Raw genomic sequence first — 24,050 nt, 5'->3', positions numbered from 1 at the left:
GATAGTTACAGTATGAGGTAGATATCCGTGACTTTTTTTACAGACACCATTTTTTTCATTGTGAAGTAATTTGTTTAAAAGTTTAAAATATGTGAGTGAATAATTTTTTAAAGTAATTTGTTTTTTAAACGAAATATTAGACATCAATTAAAGATTCTTAGCTAAAAATTACAGACATTTTGAAAAATAAATATGCTTAACCACCTTCGTCTTATGGCTGGATTGAAACAAAAGCGGTTGCGCGGCGTCTGTAAACGAGGATTTACAGGGTAAAACAGACCAATTAAAAATAGTTCAGGGGCTTAATGCGCCAGGAATCTGCTATGGCAGCATATAGACATATTGTTTATCACATACGACAGTTGTTTTGGCTTAAAATACAGCAGTTTCTTTTAAATAGGAGTGCAAGAGCAGAAACTGCTTTTTCAGTCGTGTCTGGCTTTTCCGCAATATATATATTTATATATGGAATAAATAAATTCATAGTTCATTAAATATATTTAATTAAAATGAAAACCTGAAATACACTCTGGGTATGGAGTAGTTAATTTTTTTTCTTTTTTTAAATTTCAGTGTTTAAATGAGTGCCCTGTAAAGGGTTAAACATGCGCCAGTTTTATACTAACATTGTGATCAAATATTTTTTGTGGTCATTTCTATTTAGTGACAAGTATACAATTTATAATAACAATACAATGATTGCCAAGATATTAAACCAATCATGTAAAAAATGCCAATGCCATTATTTTTTTTTATAACTTTCTGGAATAAACACATGAACAGTTTGTAAGATTTGTAAAACTTCATTTGAAGTTTTTTCTTTTATTTTCTTCACAGGGAAGCACATGTCATTCCTTTTTTAAAAAGTAAAACATGACAATCATCCATTTTGAACAATACAACGGACACGTCCACATATAATGTGGTGTCAAACACACAGTGAAAATAATGTTCAATCAAAACAGGATTTACAATGTGAATGAATCCACGGGATTCTTAAGTGATACATAGTATCAAAGACAAACAATACTTAAGTGAATCTGAACCCAATGAGGGTGTGACATCATGTTCAATACACACAAATCACATGGTGATTACAAATGTAGTTCAGTAAAACCTGAATCTTATTAAATCTTTCCAAGGAATCTAGATAGTTAGCAGCTTGACAACTCGCCAGATAGCTAGCTAAATGGATGGATAGCCAGATAGCGAGATAGATAACGAGCTAAAATGTAGCTGGAATATTTGGCCACACAGTGACCCAAAAGAACTTGACATCACAGAGTCTCTAGCTAGCTCGCGGTCCTTCTTCGGCATCTACCAGGGCCTCCACAGGACGGCGCCTGCCAGGCTGCAGCCCTTAACATTGCTGAGCGGCGAGCCCGGGGGGGACGAGCTGCCCGGAGCTGTCCCGCCGGACGCTCGCAGCTCCCGGAAGTGTCCGAGCAGCTGCCTCTGGGCCTGGCTCTGGACCTTGACATGGGACAGGAAGCTGAGGGCTCGGTGAACGCAGTGTGCGTAGCCGTCGGATGAAGGCCAACGCCGCTGCTGCTGCTGCCAGCTCTTGAGGTAGCAAACGGCCATTTCCAGGATGTCAGCTTTCTCCTGCTTAGAGTCGGGCTGCTGTCTGAGAAACTCAGGGCCCAGCAGGGACTTGAGCTGCTCGATGCAGGTGTTGATGCGGTCTCGCCGCAGCTTCTCCACCATTGGCTTCCTCAGCTGAAAAAAGACAGCATAAACATTGAGTCCAACTGAATCGTAGAAAGGATTTACAATATTTGTTCCAAGAGTTGAACGGGGTTTACCTTGTGAGCTGAAGCCTCTTTGGAGAAATGACTCTGTCCATAAACAGTAGGAGCCATGCTGGCAGGTCTGCTCGTTGTCTGAGTGGGATCTGCCTTCCTCTGAGCCTCCTCCCCTGTATTTATACAGACCAATCTCCATATGAATACGTGGGTCTCAGGCTCAGCGGAGGTTCTCACACTCCAAGAGCCAATGAGAAGGCCGGGAAGTGCTCAGAGGAACGCGGGGCCGCCACATGCTCAATGAAGTGTTTATGTCCCCGGAGACAATGGAGCGTGTCTCCAGGGAGCAGGTGGAGGAATAGACTGGGAGAGAAAAGAGCCTGGGTGGGGCGTGGGTGGAGGATGAGGGACGGCGGCGGGGTAAGGGGGGCGCTGACCCGCAGCTTGTGTTGATATGGGAAAACGGTGACCCTCAGAGGGAAGCATGCCGCACTCCCGTGATGTAATGACACACAAAGTGAATTTGAAAGTATGCACACGTGGCGTATGAAAAAAAAAAATCTGCTTCTTATAGTTTTTTGGGGTTAAACTCGGCTGTTATCAGCGGCAATGGATGTCCAATCCATTTTGACTGGCACCAAATTACCGTGTAGCGCTGTCACTGACATTGAAAAATGAGCATTCTCAGCCAAACCTCCCAGTACTAATGAATTGGACATCTATTGTTGTAAATGCCAGGCTATGAGTTCAATACTATGAAGTAAAAAAAAGTTGTGGCATTGTGGACCATAAACAGAGAGTATGATTAATAATAATAAAAAAAAAAAAAAAAAAAAAAAGGAATAGTATTTGACAAACCAATAGTGAATACTGTGGCCTACGTGACCAGAAAACGTTATGTCACTTGCCCTAAAAAAGGTTAAAATACGAAGTGTGTAGTAGCACTTAAAAAAAAAAAATTGTTCACCTGCCCCCCCCGATGCCCAAATTTAATCTCAAATAAAACAGTTACAATAAAATTTTACATCAATTTGTTTTGGTATTGGGATTAGGGCTTTCATTGCTGTCTCTTCTAACTGTGGGGAAATTTGTTTTAAAAATGATAACTATAATATTTCAAATATGAATTATTATTTGTGGAATGCACGTCCCGCTGAATACAGTAGACACAACCCTGTAACCATAACTTTTTTTTTTTAAAGGGAGAAGAACACGTTGAATCACATGATATGCTAATGTGACATTGTCACAGTTTTCCAAAAGAATGTGTATTTTGCAGATTGATGTATTTTTTTTTTTCATATTCATGTCAAACAGTTGGCCTTTATTAAATGTCTCAATACACCTCATGAACCCATCTGATCAAAATAAGACCTTTTCTTTTTAATTGAAAAATTAATTAATTAAAATTATGTAAAATAAAATAAAATAATATATATTTTTTTAAATTAAATTACATATAGGTAAATTCTAGGAAAGGTCAGCAGGAGCAGCAAGATTAAATACAAAACAATACAAAAAAACAGATGAGACACATGAGAAAAGCTAAAAATAGTACTTTGCACCACAGTTAGGTACAACCCTACTCCGTGAGAATGTCAAATATTGTAAGCACACACACACAAAAAAATTTCATCAAAATGTTCACAGCAAATCAAGCTTTTGATAGTTCAATAGCAGTTATTATCGAATATGGAGCAGAAAATCAAAAACATGAAGACTCATTTTTCAAGAATTTTGAAGCCAAAATGTTCTCTCATTGCGAAATGACCCATAAAGTCCAAATACCACCCGTCATTGGCTATGAACACCAAATGAGCGTGAGAACGGTGCACACAGACTTCAACGTGTCAGTGGGTCCTTTGAAGCAGCGTGCACGCGCTTCACAGTAGACGTCAATGTGTAAACATACACAGAGTGTCCACACACTCCCAGCACAAGTTCACACATCTGACGCGCTCCTGCCTGCTCCCGCGTTCCCACGGCCTGACACACTTCTGCATTACGCCTCGCACACGCGCACACTCACTTGCAACCTGATGGACTTCCTGCTGCTTTCATGTATTCCCATCTACTCTTGTTTGTGTGTGTCTGTCTTTTTATTTACATATATTATATTTATTATTTATTCAATATTACAATTAGTTCTTCTTTGCATACTGGCTTTGCCCATGTAGTCTTACCACTGAATTACTTGAAAACACATTTTTATGTCATTTTAAGTGCTTCTGTTTTCATTCACTGACTGATGATTCAGCATCAAAAGCAATTGTTTCTTGATCAAAGAGAAATTGTTTCTTGATCAAGGACACTTTGACATTGTCATAAGAAATGAGGGTCAAACTCCAAATGGTAGTGGGAGATGACCACTCGACCACATGAGTCATGCCCCAGCATGACGCAGTGGATGGGGTAGGGTGTAGAGCAGATGCTAAGATCAGCTATTGGGTAGCCTTAGTGCTAGGCGATATGATGATATCTATATCGCCAAAACTCCTATTCCCAATTTTTCATCATGAATATAAACTGTAATCATTTCTGAAGTCGTGAAAACTTTAAATAAAAAATTAAACTGAAAGGCCACCAGTTGTCGGAAAATCAGAAAATTATTGGGTAATAAATCACTAAACAACACAAACATATGGCGCGAAATCAAAATAAAGTTAACTCTTTAGAGGGCAACTATCTACTTTTGATAATTAAAAGAAAAACACACAAAAAGAGCTGGCGTCCAAAAATAAGTCGAGATAACATTTTGGGTTGTGGAGGCCACAATAGTATTGTTTTTCTCAAATGCTAAAAACACATTTCAGAAATGACACCTCCATTTTCTCCAATATAAAAACATAATATACTTTTTATAAAGACACAACCAAACTTTAAATTTCAAAACTCACAAAAGAGCTGTTCGAACCTTTTAAAAAAGTGAACATAATACACATCACTACTCACGACAGCAAAATAATTGAAAGCACAATATTCAATTTGTGACAATGTCATTTGTTTCACAACTGCAATTACATATTGTTAAAACACATTGCTAAAAACACAAGTAGCAAAACAACTCAAATTAAAGCACATAGAGTGCAAACTGCTAGCCACAATCAGCCAAAATTTGAACAATGTGAACACATCTGTCTTCATTTGTTAAATACAATAGGGTGACCTTATTTTGATCTCCAAAAAAGAGGACACTTGGCCCGGCCTTGAGATATTTAATTTTACTTTAAGTTCACTCAAAGATGCCTTATCACTTTAATTTTTAAAGTGTGCCTCCTCCGTTTCAATACAAAAATTCAGTTTTATAAAAAAAATAATAGCTTTATAACCAAAGACACAATTTCAAATTCGCTGAGGTTACCTAACAGGCTTTGTTATTCCTATAATAACGCAAAAAAAACAAAACAAAAAAAAAAACACTGGAATTAAATAGTGATCTAAAAAAAAAAAGCCTCTTCTGTAATGGGGATTCCTTGATAAAAATAATAGCTGTCTTTTCAATTCTTACTCTACAAATAAATGATCTGAAACAATGTTCTAAATAATACATCTTATGTAGATAATCCACCTTTAACAAAAAGCTCATTTCTCTTTCCAGTAAAAGACAAACTGTTATTCCCACTCAATTATTATTCTCATTAAATGTTCTAGATCACACGCAAACAATAAGTGAAATAAACAGACAAAAAAATTCATTGTAGTGTAGTGCAGTGTAACGATGCGACACCAAGCGGGATTTTACAGATCACACCAGTACAACGCTCCGACAGAAGTCAACAGTTGCTGAAAGGTAAGTTTAGCAAGTGTACGTACCAATAGCCTGTGAGCTCCTGTCGTTACGACTCACGAGGGTTTGTTTGTGAATGAGTATTGACAGTTGATGCCATGATAAAGCCAGTCCGTGACTGCGCACGCATGCGCAAATTTGTATCTAAAATAGAATAAAGATACTTTTGACATTACACTTTTAGGTACATGAGCATTTGATTATATCCGTATTGAGCACAAGTCTTAACAACTGGGCAGGCTGTTTGGGAACACGTAACAGGCCCGACTGTACCGCAGTATCCTGTGCAAATCATCAGTCAAAAAAACAGATATTTTCATGAATTTATAAAACTCCGCCGGATGCCTCGGACAGGATCTAAAAAGTGGACATGTCCGGGCAAAAGAGGACGTTTGGTCACCCTAAAATACCACGACTCAAAATTGAAGACATTGACCAAATTTAGGGTTGTTTTTGGCATCCCATCTAATTTTTTTTTAAAGTCTTTTGTACGAAAATACTTAGTGATATTTTAGTAATTTTGAAATGTCGTCTCGTTTTCCTTCACAAAAAGTCTAAACAAATTTTGTTTAGCTTTAGTCGACGGCGACTCAAAATGATTAAAAAATATAAAAAGGTTTAGTCCAAAAATACACAAATAAAGGTTATCAAACATTTGAAACAAAAATTGACAGGTGAGCACTTATGCTCACATATGCACTATGACAAGGTCAACACCAACTTGGTGATGATAATACACACACACAGTACGAAAACAGTGTATTATTTTCAATTAATTATACCCACCTGGATGCCACAAACTGGATGTAAAAAATAAAAATAAAAAAAACTTCCTCGAGTTCAACATGGCGCTCGCCGCGCTGAATGCTAACGCTAACAAGAACGTAAACATTATGCTAACGCTCTGAGTTACGTTGAGTGCCTGATGATCACTCAGCACTGACCTTTTAAGGCTAAAACAACATTACATATTCTCTCTTGCAAAGATAAGAAAACAATTCTTACCACGTGTTTCAAGACAACAAAGCTTGGCGAGTGGGGGTGGCAGCACCCCACATGAGTGACACAGCCAAACACTTCTACAATGCAGGCTAACTATACATACAATAAGAAAATGCCACACATTGTGAAGATTTGACAAGCTATGGCGTATTTTCATCTCGTCAGACAATCAGTGCGCCGCCCCGCTCCCACCTCTGACCAGGATGGGACGCGAACCCGCGCGCCGCGACGATTCTATTCGACAGGCAAGGACGGTAACCACTGCGCCAATAAGCTCAAGCCAACGGCATAGCCGTGAGCCTCCTTACATGAAGGAATCGGCGGGGAGGTTTCCACGTTCCACGACAGATACAATATGTACCCGTTACACTCTCCCCCCGAAACCTTCGCTGACAATCCCGGACGAGCCCCCAAGTGCACTCTCCCCCCGAAACCTTCGCTGCCAATCCCGGACGAGCCCCCAAGTGCACTCTCCCTCCGAAACCTTCGCTGCCAATCCCGGACGAGCCCCCAAGTGTAACGGGTACGCATTGTATCCGTCGTAGCATGTGGAAACCTCCCCGCCGATTCCTTCATGTAAGGACGCTAACGGCTGCGCCGTTGGCTCGAGCTTATTGGCGCAGTGGTTACCGTGGAATGCCGAGTAGAATCTTCGCGGCGCGCGGGTTCTTGTCCCAGCCTGGTCAGAGGTGGGAGCGGAACGCGGGGCGGCGTTGACACTCGGGTCACACGTATGTTTTAGTCTCCCAAAACATGTTTTTAGCCCGTTATTGTCTCGTCATTGTCATGAAAAGATGTTCGTTGACAAAATACTTTCATTATCCTCTTTGTTGACGAAAAACAATGGATCTAAGTTATTTGATCACACTTGTAAAGGCAATTTAGAGTGCAGGTTGCTGAAGGTTCCAAATTTTGCAGACTGCGCTAAACAACCGCTGTGTATGAACATCATTTTCATTGTACAAAACAAACTGCTTTCCGTGTCCAATACAATTGCTGTGCTATACAACTGTCATGCTCATTTTCTTACTTCTATCTGAACGCTCTTCAGTTTTTATGCTTTTTTTTTTTTTTTTTTTTTTTGCATTTTTATACTTGCCATTAAGCCTGAACGATATATCGTTTAAACATCGCCATCGTGATGTGCGCATGCGCGATAGTCCCATCGCAAGGACGTGCGATAGTTTTTTTGTTTTTTTTTCTGATCCACAAACCCTTGATCTGCTTCATTCGCTCGCACAGCCTCTCTCACCCCCTTTCCCAGCTCTCAGTCACTGCGCACTATGTTAAACAGTTTCTGCAAAGGAGCGCGGGCTGGAATGAATGTGTGTGTCTGTGGGGGGAGAATGTGGAGACGTTCGAGACATATAAAATAAACGCCAGAAGTGATTATGAGGAGTTTGTAATTTATACATGTCACTCTAAGGGTCACAGCCATGTTTAGTAAACAAAAGCATTTAATAAAGCCAAGCATTTTTCTACTACAGTACTTTATTGTTGTTTAAAAATGATTCAGTGGGACAGTTATGTTTAAAATTGATCATAATTATTACATTTAAAGTGCTTAAATAGCGTTTATTAGAAAAAAAAATATATATATACTTTTTAAAATCATACTTTGGGGGAAAAAAGTGAAGAAAAAAACATGTCTTATATGAATCTCTTTCCAGTGCTAGATCTGAATAAATACACTGAGCACACACACACACACAAAATGGGGGGGGGCGTTTATGCGCTACTTCGCGGTTTTTCACTTATCGCGGCGGGTTCTGGTCCCTATTAACCGCGAAAAACGATGGAATACTGTACACTGTGGTCATGATGAGTCATCCAAAGTCTTTTCAAAGAGCCATTCAAGTCATCTAGTAAAAATGTCTTTAAAAAAATAAATAAATAAATAAATTATATATATATATATATATATATATATATTTTTTTTTTAAATATCGCAATATAATATCGCAATATATCGCAAACCCCCAAAAACTCGCAGCAATAGCTTTTTCCAATATCGTTCAGGCCTACTTGCCATACCTCTTCTTTGTATTCTCTGTACTCATAGGTAATCCTCCCAGTGTTTTATTCTAACACATTGTCGAGGACAGCAAGGTGGCTGATGGCTAGAAATCCAAGCAGGCTTAAACGTCATTTCTAAACGAAACAGCCATCACATCAAAACAAGTTGATGGACTATTTTGTTCGCCTTCGTGAAAACAGAGAAACAGGCAAAAAAAAAATTTTTTTTAACTACAAAGGTACAGTGCCTTGCAAAAGTATTCGGCCCCCTTGAACCTTGCAACCTTTCGCCACATTTCAGGCTTCAAACATAAAGATATAAAATTTTAATTTTTTGTCAAGAATCAACAACAAGTGGGACACAATCGTGAAGTGGAACAAAATTTATTGGATAATTTAAACTTTTTTAACAAGTAAAAAACTGAAAAGTGGGGCGTGCAATATTATTCGGCCCCCTTTCGTTAATACTTTGTAGCGCCACCTTTTGCTCCAATTACAGCTGCAAGTCGCTTGGGGTATGTTTCTATCAGTTTTGCACATTGAGAGACTGACATTCTTGCCCATTCTTCCTTGCAAAACAGCTCGAGCTCAGTGAGGTTGGATGGAGAGTGTTTGTGAACAGCAGTCTTCAGCTCTTTCCACAGATTCTCAATTGGATTCAGGCCTGGACTTTGACTTGGCCATTCTAACACCTGGATACGTTTATTTTTGAACCATTCCATTGTAGATTTGGCTTTATGTTTTGGATCATTGTCCTGTTGGAAGATAAATCTCCGTCCCAGTCTCAGGTCTTGTGCAGATACAAACAGGTTTTCTTCCAGAATGTTCCTGTATTTGGCTGCATCCATCTTCCCGTCAATTTTAACCATCTTCCCTGTCCCTGCTGAAGAAAAGCAGGCCCAAACCATGATGCTGCCACCACCATGTTTGACAGTGGGGATGGTGTGTTCAGGGTGATGAGCTGTGTTGCTTTTACGCCACACATATTGTTTTGCATTGTGGCCAAAAAGTTCAATTTTGGTTTCATCTGACCAGAGCACCTTCTTCCACATGTTTGCTGTGTCTCCCAGGTGGCTTGTGGCAAACTTTAAACGAGACTTTTTATGGATATCTTTGAGAAATGGCTTTCTTCTTGCCACTTTTCCATAAAGGCCAGATTTGTGCAGTGTACGACTGATTGTTGTCCTATGGACAGACTCTCCCACCTCAGCTGTAGATCTCTGCAGTTCATCCAGAGTGATCATGGGCCTCTTGGCTGCATCTCTGATCAGTTTTCTCCTTGTTTGAGAAGAAAGTTTGGAAGGACGGCCGGGTCTTGGTAGATTTGCAGTGGTCTGATGCACCTTCCATTTCAATATGATGGCTTGCACAGTGCTCCTTGAGATGTTTAAAGCTTGGGAAATCTTTTTGTATCCAAATCCGGCTTTAAACTTCTCCACAACAGTATCTCAGACCTGCCTGGTGTGTTCCTTGGTTTTCATAATGCTCTCTGCACTTTAAACAGAACCCTGAGACTATCACAGAGCAGGTGCATTTATACGGAGACTTGATTACACACAGGTGGATTCTATTTATCATCATCGGTCATTTAGGACAACATTGGATCATTCAGAGATCCTCACTGAACTTCTGGAGTGAGTTTGCTGGACTGAAAGTAAAGGGGCCGAATAATATTGCACGCCCCACTTTTCAGTTTTTTATTTGTTAAAAAAGTTTAAATTATCCAATAAATGTTGTTCCACTTCACGATTGTGTCCCACTTGTTGTTGATTCTTGACAAAAAAATTAAATTTAATATCTTTACGTTTGAAGCCTGAAATGTGGCGAAAGGTTGCAAGATTCAAGGGGGCCGAATACTTTTGCAAGGCACTGTCGGGATTAGTCAGGTGAGGGTTGGAACCAGAATGCAGATTCAGCAACAGGCTTGACAGTTTGGCCAGGAGGCCGTTTATTGCAATCAGAGGCAGAATGTAGGAACAGCAACAAGAGGCAGACCAGATTACTTGAAAGCAGGCGTGGTTGGAAGTCAGTCAAGATGAGCAGGCAGGATATCACATGAAGGAGGTCTCAGGACGTGAAGCTTTGTGCTGGAACGATCAGACAGTGAAGTGATGTGAGCCTGCCACTTAAATACTCCCCTAACGATGATCAGTAGCAGCTGTGCCAAGCCGAGAGGCGGGAAAAGGCAGGTGAGTGAACCAGAGAGGCAGGGAACATGACAGGGCCCCCCCTCAACGGCCGGCACCCGACGGCCCAGGCGCCCCAGGATGGGCAGCGTGGAAGGCACGGATGAGGGCAGGGTCCACGATGAACCGGGAGGGAATCCAGGAGCGCTCCTCCGGGCCGTACCCCTCCCAATCGACCAGATACTGGAAACCCCGGCCGCGACGCCGCACCGCCAGGAGCCGCCGGACAGAATAGACCAGGCCGCCATCCACAAACCGGGCGGGGGGCGGGGGTCTGGCCGGAGGGACAAGACGACTTGCACGGGCTGGTTTCAGCTGACTGACATGAAATGTGGGATGGACTCTCATGGACTTTGGCAACTGCAGGCGCACGGAGACTGGATTAATAACTTTAGAAACCGGAAAGGGACCCACAAACCTGGGAGCAAGCTTCCTTGACTGGACCTTCAAAGGCAGATGTCGTGTGGACAGCCAGACCCGGTCACCTGTAGCGTACGTCGGTGCAGCAGACCTCTTGCGATCCGCAGCAGTCTTGTAGATGGCCGAACGACGGAGCAGAATGCGTCGAGCTCGTTCCCAGGTCCGGCGGCATCTACGGATTAAGGCGAGAGCTGATGGAACTGGAGAGTTGGTATCAAGAGCAGGGAAGAGCGAGGGCTGAAAGCCATGCACAACATGGAAGGGTGAGAAGCCTGTCGCTGATGATGGAAGAGTGTTATGTGCCACCTCAAGCCACATCAACTTCTCGCTCCACGTGGAGGGGTCCTGGGACGCCAGGCAACGAAGACCAGTCTCCAAGATTTGGTTCAGCCGCTCCGCTTGACCGTTGGACTGGGGATGGAATCCAGATGAAAGACTAACCGTAGCCCCTATCATCCTGCAGAAGGCTTTCCAGAAAGCTGAAACAAACTGTGGACCCCTATCAGAAACTACATCAGTGGGGAAGCCATGCACGCGGAATATGTTGTACATGAGTACTTGCACCAACGCCTTGGCAGAAGGTAATTTAGGCAATGGGATGAAATGTGCCATCTTGGAAAATCTGTCTACTACTGTGAGAACAACGGTGTTGCCAGAGGATGGGGGTAAACCAGTTACGAAGTCCATACATATGTGTGACCAGGGTTTGGATGGTATTGGTAAGGGATGGAGCCCACCAGCTGGTCTGCACGAAGATGGCTTACAGGAGGCACATACTGAGCAGGCGTTGACGTATTCGGTAACGTCATTGCGCATGGCTTTCCACCAGAACCTCTGAGATATGACAAAAATTGTTTTGGTGATACCTGGATGACAAGAGGTCTTGAGAGTGTGGGCCCAGTGGATAACCTGACCGCGAAGCTCAGGCACCACATATAGCTTTTCTTTGGGGCAGTCTGAAGGGGTCTCTGTGGACTCGAGAGCGGATTTTACCTTTGCCTCGATATCCCACGACAGCACAGATAAAAAACATGATTCAGGCACAATTGGCATTGGTTCAGAGGGGTTTTTCCTTGATTCAAATATCCTCGACAATGCGTCTGGTTTCGTGTTCTTGGAGCCTGGTCGATATGAGATATGGAATTGGAACCGATTAAAGAACAGAGACCAACGGGCCTGACGTGAATTCAAGCGTTTAGCAGTTTTGAGGTATGACAGGTTCTTGTGGTCGGTCCAGATCAAAAAGGGCTGTGAAGTGCCTTCAAGCCAGTGCCGCCATTCTTCTATGGCTAGTTTGATTGCTAATAGTTCCCTGTCACCAACATCATAATTTTTCTCAGTGTCTGACAATTTTTTGGACATGAAATAGCAGGGGTGAAGTTTACCGTCCGTGGGATTTCTCTGGGAGAGCACTGCTCCTACTCCCACGTCTGAGGCATCCACTTCCAGAATGAATTGGTGAGCAGGGTCCGGCAAGGAGAGAATGGGGGCAGAGGTGAAGCGGTTCTTGAGCAGATCAAAGGCCTTCTGGCATGGCTCTGACCACAGGAAGCGTCTATGAGTGGAAGTAAGACAATGCAGGGGTGAGGCAATAGTGCTATAATTCTTAATGAATTTCCTGTAAAAATTAGCAAAACCCAGGAATCGCTGTAGCTCTTTTAGGTTCTTTGGTACAGGCCAGTTCAGGACGGCTGAAATCTTGTCAGGATCCATCTTGACCTTACCCTCGGCGAGAATGTAACCGAGAAATGGAACGGAGGATTTATGGAAATCACATTTTTCAGCCTTGACATACAACTGGTTCCGCAGGAGTCTCTGAAGTACTGCCCGTACATGCTGCTGGTGCGATTCCTGGTCGTGGGAGAAAATCAAAATATCGTCAAGATACACGAATACATTCTTATTAAGCAGGTCACCAAGAACATTGTTTACAAGATTTTGGAATATGGCAGGTGCGTTGGTGAGTCCAAATGGCATGACAAGATATTCATAATGTCCTGAAGGGGTGTTGAAGGCCGTCTTCCACTCGTCTCCTTGCCGTATACGCACCAAATGGTACGCATTACGCAAGTCCAGTTTAGAGAAGACTTTGGCACCCTCCAATAACTCAAAGGCAGACGATATTAGTGGAAGAGGATAACGATTCTTGACCGTGATTAGATTTAGGCCTCTATAGTCAATGCATGGCCTTAATGTCTTGTCTTGTCTTTCTTCTCTACAAAAAAGAAACCGGCCCCGGCCGGGGAAGACGAAGGACGTATCAGGCCTGCGGCCAGGCATTCCTTTATGTATGAGTCCATGGCCTTACGTTCAGGTGCAGACAACGAATAGAGCTTTCCTCGTGGTGGGGTGGTACCGGGCAAAAGCTCGATCGCACAATTTATGTCTCTAAATGGGGGAAGTGAAGTGGCTTTGCTTTTACTGAAGACCTCCGACAGGTCATGATAACAACTTGGAACATTGGCGAGATCAGAAGGAGGGACCAGAGTTTGAGGAAGTCGAGGAAAACACATGTCTGTACAGTCTTTTCCCCACTTTATTATATTGCCAGAGTTCCAGTCTAACTGTGGGTTGTGTTGCTTTAACCATGGTAAACCAAGGATTAGGTCATGGGGCATGTGCTCAAAAACGTGAAGGCAAAGATTCTCAGAATGGTTGTCTGTAAACGTCACACAAACCGATTGAGTTTGATGGGTGACTGATCCAAGGGGAGTGCCATCGACAGCCTTGACCGACAGGGGGCTACTCAGACGAATCAGGCAGGGTGACAGACGCCTGGCAAGATTGAAGTTGATCATGTTAGCTTCTGAACCAGAGTCAATAAAAGCTGAAACTGTAACATGACTATGGGGTGAGGACAAGGTAACTGAAGGAGTGATGTTTCCCGAATTATTAATGATTGTCTGGCTCACCTGGACAGAGGGGTTAGCTGGGTATGATGCGGCCTTGACTTGACAGTTATTGACTACATGACCACGTTGTCCACAGTAAAAACATAGTCCTTCTCTTGCTCTGCGTTGACGTTCCCCTGGGGTGAGGCGAGTACGGCCCAGCTGCATCGGCTCCTCAGGTGTTTGTTCTTGCGGACGAAGGGAGTGAGGCAAGCGCCGTTGAGGTGACGGCAGGAAGGTGTGGGGGTTGCCTTGATCGCGATGAGGATGTTGGCGTGGCAGACGTTTTCCTTCCTGGTCTCGCTCGGCAAGGCGTCGGTCGATCTGCATGGCCAGTGCAATAAGGGAGTCCAAGTCGCCCGGGATGTCGATGGCTACCATGGCAAGCTTGATGGGGTCAGACAAGGCTTGAAAAAATACATCAGACAGTGCGGATGGGTTCCAGTCACTGTCTGCTGCTAGCGTTCGGAAATCAATGGCGAAGTCGGCCACCCGGCGTTTCCCCTGTCGCAGGTTCATTAGGGCTAACGACGCTTCTCTCCCCGGTGGTTTACTTTGAAAAACTTGTTTCAAGGAGGTGGTGAAAGTCAGATATGATGAACAGACAGGCGAGTTGCGGCTCCATTCAGCAGTGGCCCAAGCTGCGGCTTTTCCCGAGAGGTGAGAAATTGCATAAGCCACCTTGGAACGCTCAGACACAAAAGCAGAGGCTTGCAATTCAAAGTGGAGCTCACATTGTGTTAGGAAGGTGCGAACGTCTCCCGTGTCACCCGAAAAGCGTTCCGGGCGGGACAGTTGTAAGTTCACTTGTGTGACAGGCGCCCCCGCTTGACCCTCGGAGAGAGAGTTGGGTTGGTCCACAGGAACAGAGGCCGGCCTGGCAGATTGGGCTGTTGGTTGAAGTTGAAGGGCGATGTTTGCGAGCTGAGAGTTCAAGTTCTGTATCATTGACGCTTGTCGATCAGTTGTCTTTTTCAGGAATTCATGGAGGGAGGAAATCTGTTCCTCCTGCTGCAGGATTCGCTGTCCCTGGACTCGGAGGGCCACGTGAAGCGGATTTGAATCTGCGGGTTCCATATTGTGGTCTGATCGTTCTGTCAGGATTAGTCAGGTGAGGGTTGGAACCAGAATGCAGATTCAGCAACAGGCTTGACAGTTTGGCCAGGAGGCCGTTTATTGCAATCAGAGGCAGAATGTAGGAACAGCAACAAGAGGCAGACCAGATTACTTGAAAGCAGGCGTGGTTGGAAGTCAGTCAAGATGAGCAGGCAGGATATCACATGAAGGAGGTCTCAGGACGTGAAGCTTTGTGCTGGAACGATCAGACAGTGAAGTGATGTGAGCCTGCCACTTAAATACTCCCCTAACGATGATCAGTAGCAGCTGTGCCAAGCCGAGAGGCGGGAAAAGGCAGGTGAGTGAACCAGAGAGGCAGGGAACATGACAGGCACTGTATATGAGAAAGCCCTTAAGCCACTTACCTTGTTGCTGAACTTGTTGCTAAATCCAAAAAGTCCCACAATGTGGCAGAGTCTTAAAGTGCCTGTTACACGATAAAAAACCTTAAATAGCATTATTATGCAAATTAAAATCCTATTTTGAGACGATTCGGCATTATACAATTTGGAAAAGCACAGATGATGAGAAATGAGTCTTTTAATCTGCCGTTTAGCCCCGCTTGTCATTATAGCGCTCTAGCGCCTCCAGCTGGTTGATGACATTAGCAGAGTAACAATTTCAGCTGATTTAGAATTCAGCCCATTGAGGAGGAGGATTCAGAAAGAGGAAAATTCGACAGAGAACAGCAAAATGTCATCATTATTTTAATCTCTCTACTCCAATATTTTTACAGGATATTCTTTTTATCTATGTATTTTCCCCAATTGCTAAATAAATTGTATGGTCATGACAAATAACAGTCTTGTGCTAAATGGAATATGAAATATCAAAAATGCATTATTCAGTACGACAAGGCTAAATTACTGCATAATGGTCAAAACTGCCGACTTCTTAAACCTCCCGAACGATATTTTATGCCACTGGAGTTAGTCCGGCTTTTGTCATATCCCTACCCCGGCTTTGGAGATGGAGGAAAGAGCGTAAACAAAACAAGAGGTGTGAGCGCGACATGCTAACCCAAACAGAGCGGCTCTTCCAAAGCCTTATCCTCGCCTTTCGAAAACAAAACAAAACAACAACAAAAATCACACAAAACTCCCCCGACTCGTGTAACACACTGCTGCGGGGTTGATTGTTAACCGATCGGCCAGCCCCCGGCGGCGATAAAAAACAAAAACAGAGAGTTTGAGTGCTGTTGAAGATTTCTGCCAGCATATCAGCTCTGTGTTCATCTAAACAGGCTCAAGTTTCACACTGAGTAAGTTTAAATATTGAGAAAAACAAAAACATTTTTGGTTTGTGGTGAGATTTTTTCCAATGTAAAAACGTACCGTAACTCAGAAAAGGTTGAAAAACACTGTACTAAATAGTTTTTGCACTGAGTTGTGGAATATATTTTCTAAAGGTTTATACTCTTCATATGAAACTCACAAATCTACTGTAAATGCCCAATCCTCAGCAGAGATCAATTCTAAGAACAACTGTTAAAGTTTTGAAGTTAGTATACATCTCCCCTAATGCAATCATGTCCATAAACGGAGTTGTTTTTCACAGAAAACCGCTGAAAGTTAGTTTTTCCTCGGATAATCATGGACTTTAACTGCCAACAATAATCATGGACTTTTAACTGCCAACCAGCAAGGCTCATGACCTATTTTGTAAGATGAGTTAATCACCAAACAGACACACCTCCTTTTTAGTACAGCATATAAGCAACGCCGAGCTCTATTCGGCGTGCATTTCTCTACACAGCTTTTGTTCTGTCATTGAATGCACACAGAAATTTCTGAAAATAAAACTGCGCAGTAATGATCTCTTGCCTCCAGTCTTTTACTTTGCAATCCAGTCTAGCCGTCTCACCTGAATTGAAAACGAACATGCGGAGGACCTGAAAGACTGCCTCCAACAGTTTCTAAATATATGCAATAACAGTTGTGAAACAAAGAACACTCACAAATCGAACATTGTGTTTTCAACTGTTTTGCTGTCGGGTTTTAGCAATTTGCTAAACTGGAACATTTGTTGTCCTAAAAACATCTTTTGTAACATTAGATATTTTTTTAGTTAGGAAATTTTTGAATATTTATGGAATGTATGAGCATACAATACTACACATAATAGTTTTGTTAAATTGGCAATTGTATCACGTAGAAAAATATTTCCCTGAATTGTAGACCTAAGATCCAGCAAAACACACCCCCTGGTGTGCACACGCACGCACACCTAGCCTGCAGCTGGCCACATCTCGGTCACATGCTTCTTTCCCCTGCGTTGTGCTGAACGTGGGAGATGAGGTGCTCCCGAGCTTCCCACACTACAGTGTTAATGACACTGAGGCCGCTCGCACAAAGGAAGTGTGCCCTATTCACCAGAGAGATTGAGGGTACAAAGCCCCCACCCATGCACACTCCCATCTCTCACACACACAGGATTGTCAACAGGGCTTCCAGGCACACCATCTGGACTCATGGTAAACTATTGTCTGTTTGGGAGATGGTCACCGTGAGAACGGGAGGCTGAAATAGAGACTGAAAGTTAAAGGAGACACTTTGTGTGTGTGTGTTTGGTGACACTTGGATGTAACTGCGCGACCTGACATTGAACGATAGTGTTTCACTGCCACTGACGCCGATAGACGTCTGATCTTGCCTGCCAGCCCCTCCTATTCCAAATGGATCGGACGTCTATCGCTGTCAATGGCAGTGAATAAGTAAAACATACTGCCGGTCAGTTTGACCCATGAACATTTCCAGTTAGTCAAAGAATGATCTTAGGGGAGGTTTAAAATTTGGTGACTGGAAATAAGTGCTTTTATGGCAAAATTTGAAATGTCGCAGTAGATCAAATCAGAAAGTTTAAGGGAGAAAATATTGTTATCGCACATTTTCTTGAAATATCGTGATTAATTTTGAGGCTATATCCCCCACCCGTAGAGGCTAGAAACAGAGTGTACAGTGAAACTTTATACAGTGGTACCTCCTCATACAAAGTTAATTCGTTCCAGGACCTTGTTTGTAAGTCGAAATTGTCGTATGTCGAAAAAGATTTTCCAATAAGAATACATTATAAATCCATTCATTCGTTCCACAGCCCGAAAACCTTCACTAAATCCCTAGTAAATACTGCTGGTACTTTTGCAAATAGCAATTACACAGAGCAAAACAAAAACATTATGAATAAAAATCGAATCGGGTTCTAATGTGGCGAATGTGTTTTGCGTGGTGTACCTGAACGCACCGCGTGGCTGACCTGACAGAGTGACAGAGGACTTTTTACCTTCACTTTTTATATTCAGCTGCGGCGGACAGTAGGCATTTGTGTTGCACAAGTTTTGAAATAAATGATTAAAAACCTAACGAAGCTGACGATTTTTCAGCCGATGATACAATCATAATAACAGTCACCTTAACTTAGGGTATAAAGACTGGCGAACGGAGGAGGACTGTCGAGATTAGGGGTGTGACAAAATATCGAAATGGTGATATATCGTGACACTTTGTATCCCAAAAGGTTATCGATATGCTCCTGTCAAGAATCGCGATATCGTTTTTAAAGGGTGCCAATTAAAAAATTTTTAAAATTTGAAAAAAGGCTGCCATTGACGGTGCTCGACGCCCAATCCATTTAGACTGGGAATGTTCGTTCATTCAAAACCAGAGCATTCACAGTTTTTCGGTCCGATTTTCGGAGCATTTACAGGTCGCTTGTCATTTTGGGGCATTTAAAGGTCATTTCCTGTTGAGTTTGAGTCACTGCCCATTCATTTGGGTGATTCCCAGGTCACTTTCTGTTCTGTAACGCAAAATAAACAGCAAGTGACCCATAAAATACCCCAAAATCAACAAGAAGTAACTGAAAATCAACAGGTAAACGACCTTAAATGGCCCAAAATTACTCATTGCCTGGCATTGGCTGCCACTGACGGCATAGATGTTCAAGGGTGGCAGCGGATGAACATTCGTTCATTCGCTGCCTCCCTCCCAGTTCAAATGGATTGGACGTCTACTAGTGATAAACTCATTCCAATTCACAGCAGAAGCTTTTTTTCTGTTTATTAGTTTTTTTGTAGAATATCCTAGAATGATTTCCTGACCAATGTATCGAAAATCGTTGTATCGCCATATCGTCAGATCGACGTTATCGTGAGCTTTGTATTGCAAATCGTATCGTATCGTGAGGTACCAAGAGGTTCCCACTCCTAGTCGAGATCGTAGACATTCTATGGCCGTATTGTCGAGCCAGTTCATGCACACACCACGCTCATGTTTTTCTATCATTTCCATCTTCATTTCACCTTTTTTCACTACCTGCACTAACATTCTTGGAACCAATTTCATTTCTCACACAAGAGAATCCGCCGTGCGCCCGTCTTGCGGGAAAACAAAGAAACTGCAGCGCTGTCATAAATCGTTGTATTTCGAGCATGCCGTCGGATGAAGAAACAAATGGTGAGTCAAATTTTACGTTGGATGTTGAAAAGATCGTGTGTCGAAGTGATCGTATGTCGAGGTAGCACTTGTATTGTAATGAATCGGGTTGCATTAGTTCTGCGGGTTACTGTATTTTTTACGAGTTGTCCCGAAATGCATCAAGCTGAGCACAACTTGGCATGTTAGCTTGTACGGCTGTTTTGACGTCGGCTACGACCCATAGTAGCCCTATGCCATGCCGTGTTTCTATTAAAGCTCAAGATATTCCCATCGAAAGTTTGGCATCAATATTTCGAATGCTACAATAATATCTCTGGCTGACACAAAGTGAAAATAGTCCCTGTATTTCCATTTATTGAATGCGCATCTCTCGCCTCCTTCCATTGTTGTCTATGTTCTGTGTATGTCTATTGTTTGTCATGGTTGATTTTAGTTGTTTTTTGTTTTTTACAGTCGATGATTTCTGCATATTACTTGTGAGGGGTCTCATGCTAAATGAGAAATAAAGTAACACCTAAAGCGACTAGCATATGTCATAAATCTGATTTTGGTTTGAAAATAGCAACGTGTTAAGATTAAGCGTTACTGAGAATTGATTGATTTATTAGAGTGCCAGCGATAAGGCCATCACTACTGGACATTATTATTACCGTCTTTTTCGGAATAGTAAGGCAGATTTCAATTTTTTTCTTTTTCATTTTTACCCAAACTTGACAGTGACCGGCTGCCACAGGCAAATGATTGAATGAATTACAGTAAAAATATGACATTTATTCCTGAATAAAACAATTAAACAGTTTAAACAAGAGTTTAAACCAGTAATAAAGTAGTAGGAGTTTAAGTCATTTAAAGTCGTTTAAGTAGTAGTAATTAGTAGTTTAATTCAAATGTATTTCTGTGAGTAGTAGAGCACAAATTAAACAAAAAAGTTATTAAAAAAATAATAAAGTTCAAAGATCATGAACAATCAACAAATGAAGTTCATGGATGCACTAAGGTGCCTTACGAATGGGTGTGCCTTATATAATGTAAAAAAAAAAAAAAAAAATTGGGCTGAACATAAAATTTCAAGTCAATCAATTTTGCTTGAATTTTCAAATTTTGATGGAAAGTGGTAATACACAATACAATACGTAAACTGGACTTCAGGTAAATAGTTTGACCTTAGCATTTGAAGTAAACTGGACTTCCCTTAAATACGGGAGTTTAAACTAAAAAATATAAATTTACAATATCATTTTGAAAAAATGAGTTGGGATCACTCAAAATTACAAGGTAAAATCTTATGTCAGCATGACTTATTTTAATGAACTGTTTGACAGTGTATGAAAATAAACCTGTTTATTGATGATAAGCCTTATAATCTATTGAGTTTGATAGTCTGAAAAATACAGTGGCACATCCACACAATTAAATATGAACTTGGATTAATATTTAGGTTGTTGTATTTTGAAATTTTAGGGCAGATGTTTGCATCCATGTTCCCACCACATATCAGCACCGGTTGAAAAGGGGCCAGTAAGGCATGGCGGGTCAGGGGTGACCTCCCACCTGTTTGTCTGGATTGAAGCCTTTGTATGTGTTGAATTCTCATTTATTCGCGTGTTTCATTGTTAACGCCGCTTTGTGATTGGCCCGAAGCTGTGAGAACCGGCGTCGCATTAAATTGATGGCAGAGGGTATAAAAAGTGAATCTGGTTTGCCAACTCTTATCGTAGCTGACACAAGTCTGGACTACAACGTGGACGCAAACATGAGAGAACAACATGCAACGTAAGTTATTTATTTTTAAATGTTTGGCTTAATTTTAAGGCAATATTTTTTCCATAAAATTGCTGATGTTTTATCAGATTTATATTTGGAATATGTGTCCCCAGAATGTGCAAGGTGATGCTGATGGAGAGAAAGTGCACTGACAAAGCAATAAAGGTGCGCACAGCCCTGCAGCGGCAACTCAGCACGGGACTGTCAAGCTCAGGCTCAGACGCATGGGATAAGACGGTATCCTTCTTTGCCGTCAAGAAGGCACTCATCTTCCACAACGGTTACACCAAATCAACCAGAGAGGCTCTGCGTGTGTTCCCCTCGCCTGCTGACGACGTCACCCCACTCTGCTGCCAGTGACCAATGGACTTAAGAATGTCTGGCTTTGTAGTAAGCTGTGCATTTTTTTAATTCCAGATTTGGGGGTTTAACTCCAAATGAATGATCGGCCAAAAGTGGACCGTGATTCTTTTTTGAATACACCATAAGCCTTAATATTTCTTGAAGATGGTCTGGAATAGACCATATCAAGAATTTGTTTTGAAGGAAAAGCCATATTCCTTTGTACAAAGGATATTTGTTTATGCTGATGCATATTTAGCTTTTTTGTATTGTTCTACTGAGATGTGATGTTATTCATTGTTAGCATTGATCTATACTATTTCATTAAGGAAATGCAATGTATTTTTATTTTTTTTAGATACAAAAACAGTCATTAATATTAGATAGATTTCCCCTTGGAAAGTCAAAATAAGCTGCTTTCAGTGACATTGGTCACTACAGTGAACTGCAATTCAGAAGCAGACACTAAAGACCTTTAAACTATTATAGAACAAGTGACTATTTTTGATTACTTGATAACTTTTTTTTGTTTTTTTGTTTGGACACACAAGACGTTAATTTTTGATTGGACGTGGAAGTGACTACTTCGGTCATTTTAGGAAACTCCCCTGAAAATATTAGCAATTATTATTATGTAATCATTAGTTTATATATATATATATATATATATACGATTATGAAGGTATAAACTGGGCCCAGAGAAAAAAATAAATAAATTAAAACAATGCCAACAAAAACTGAAGAAAATTTAAAAAACTGGTTACACCACGTAACACTGAAGTTTTTTTTTTCCATAGTAATTAACTCATTGCATGACATGTACGGCTACAGAATCCAATTCAAACTGGGAAGGCTGGTTATGTATATTCATTTTTCAGTGCCGTTGCATGCCCCAGAGGTCAATGGCAGCCAATGAGTTAAATGAGTGAGTTACAAGGGGAAAAAGTAATTCATGCATGAAATGGTTAGATTCTCTTTTGTAGAATTGTTCCGTATTTGCCAATCTGCTGCTTGTTGTGATGTGAATGTTGTCATTGTGTGTCCAATAAAAAAGGAAATGGTTTGTTTGTGCGGTATTCGTTTGAAGAGAACGGTTTATTTGCTGTAAAAACCAGACATTTTATGATACTCTCTCAACTGAAGGCTGTGATGTGAAACTTTATCCTCTATTGTCAGTAATGGGGAAACGGGTCCCATAGACCGAAACCATGGCTGCAATTTCCTCTTAATTCGACTGTGACTCAAACTAAGTGTTAAGAATCGAAGCTTTTTGTATAAACTGAATTAAATTGTTTTTCAATGCTGCTGACCTTTTGTGTTGAACAGTGTCTTGAGTGTCCAGCTGGCATGCTGTGCTGATTCAAAGAACGTTCAAAGAACGTTCAGTCTTTTCCCAGATTCTAAATTGATTCCTGAAAATGGGGAATTGAGAATTTTACCTGCATTGTTGTAGTTAAAATTTTATGACGTTGACAATTTACCTGCCAGCCTCCCAGTCCAAATGGACTGGACGTCAAGCGCCGTCAATGGCATTAAACAATTTGCATTCGCTTATTAGCATTAGCTACGTACGCTAACTAGCCAGACAAGTTACGCTCAAAATACAATTGTCTAATATGAAAAAATACAGCGTCACATACAAAAACAAAAAATATGCACTGTACTTTAGAAATACTGTATTTACAAACAAATCATACCCAATAAAAATGATCATGACGGCCGAAACAACTACGTACGTCAAGCAGCCATCTTTGCTTTCACAACAATGTCGCCAGGCAACCTCAAGAGGGTGCTCTAAGAAGCGCAAAAAACCTGTGCTCCTTTCGCAACTTTACCCAAGGCAGAATACCCATAATAATGAGGAAGAGTGAAGTCTGTTAGGAAACAAAAACTACAAACTATTTAGCACACTGGCATTGTTTGTGTCATGTACTTATAGTTGTTTCTATGTATGCAAGCTGTTACTAAATATACAGTCGAGTAATGAATATAGTCTTTAAATCACAATACAAATGTACTTAGTTTGGTTTGTCATATTGGTATCGAAAATTGCCCCAAAAACCTCCCATTTTGTTGGGTGACCAATATGAGGGTCAACCTAAAATACCCAGTTTTCAAACTATGGGTGCGACCTCCCTGTCAGAACGGCCTATATGCAAGTAAGTAGTCTTTAAAAAAAAAAAAAAAAAAAAAAAAAAAGCAATAAAATTGAAAATACTCATTATGATTTCATAGCAACCTGTCTGTGAAACTACATTTACTGTATACAAAAAAAAAAAAAAAAAGTCAATTTGGGGGCTGCTGGGGCATAAGTGCCCCCATGGCTCAAAATGATGGGAGTCAGTGCT

At 41.5% G+C, this 24,050-nt stretch overlaps 1 protein-coding gene across 3 annotated transcripts; it reads right to left on the bottom strand.

Annotated features, from left to right (window-relative positions):
* Positions 1-806: 806 nt before the first annotated feature.
* Positions 807-23,458, bottom strand: LOC130931881 (transcription factor HES-5-like). 3 transcript variants are annotated; one of them, XM_057861086.1, is made up of 4 exons: positions 23,400-23,458; positions 23,013-23,114; positions 1,806-1,918; positions 807-1,719 (listed from the first exon to the last, which is right to left on the bottom strand). In XM_057861086.1, the coding sequence occupies exons 3-4, from the start codon at positions 1,860-1,862 to the stop codon at positions 1,318-1,320; spliced, it is 459 nt and encodes a 152-aa protein (XP_057717069.1). In that variant the 5' UTR covers positions 1,863-1,918; positions 23,013-23,114; positions 23,400-23,458; the 3' UTR covers positions 807-1,317. The 3 variants fall into 3 exon arrangements, with proteins under 3 accessions (XP_057717069.1, XP_057717052.1, XP_057717060.1); XM_057861069.1 differs by having other exon boundaries at positions 23,184-23,450; XM_057861077.1 differs by lacking the exons at positions 23,013-23,114; positions 23,400-23,458 and having other exon boundaries at positions 1,806-6,695.
* Between the last annotated feature and the right edge of the window lie 592 nt (positions 23,459-24,050).

The sequence above is a fragment of the Corythoichthys intestinalis genome, chromosome 2 (genome assembly GCF_030265065.1).
Source record: "Corythoichthys intestinalis isolate RoL2023-P3 chromosome 2, ASM3026506v1, whole genome shotgun sequence".
In the NCBI taxonomy this organism is placed as follows: domain Eukaryota; kingdom Metazoa; phylum Chordata; class Actinopteri; order Syngnathiformes; family Syngnathidae; genus Corythoichthys; species Corythoichthys intestinalis.
This window is presented reverse-complemented; position numbering and strand designations above follow the sequence as displayed.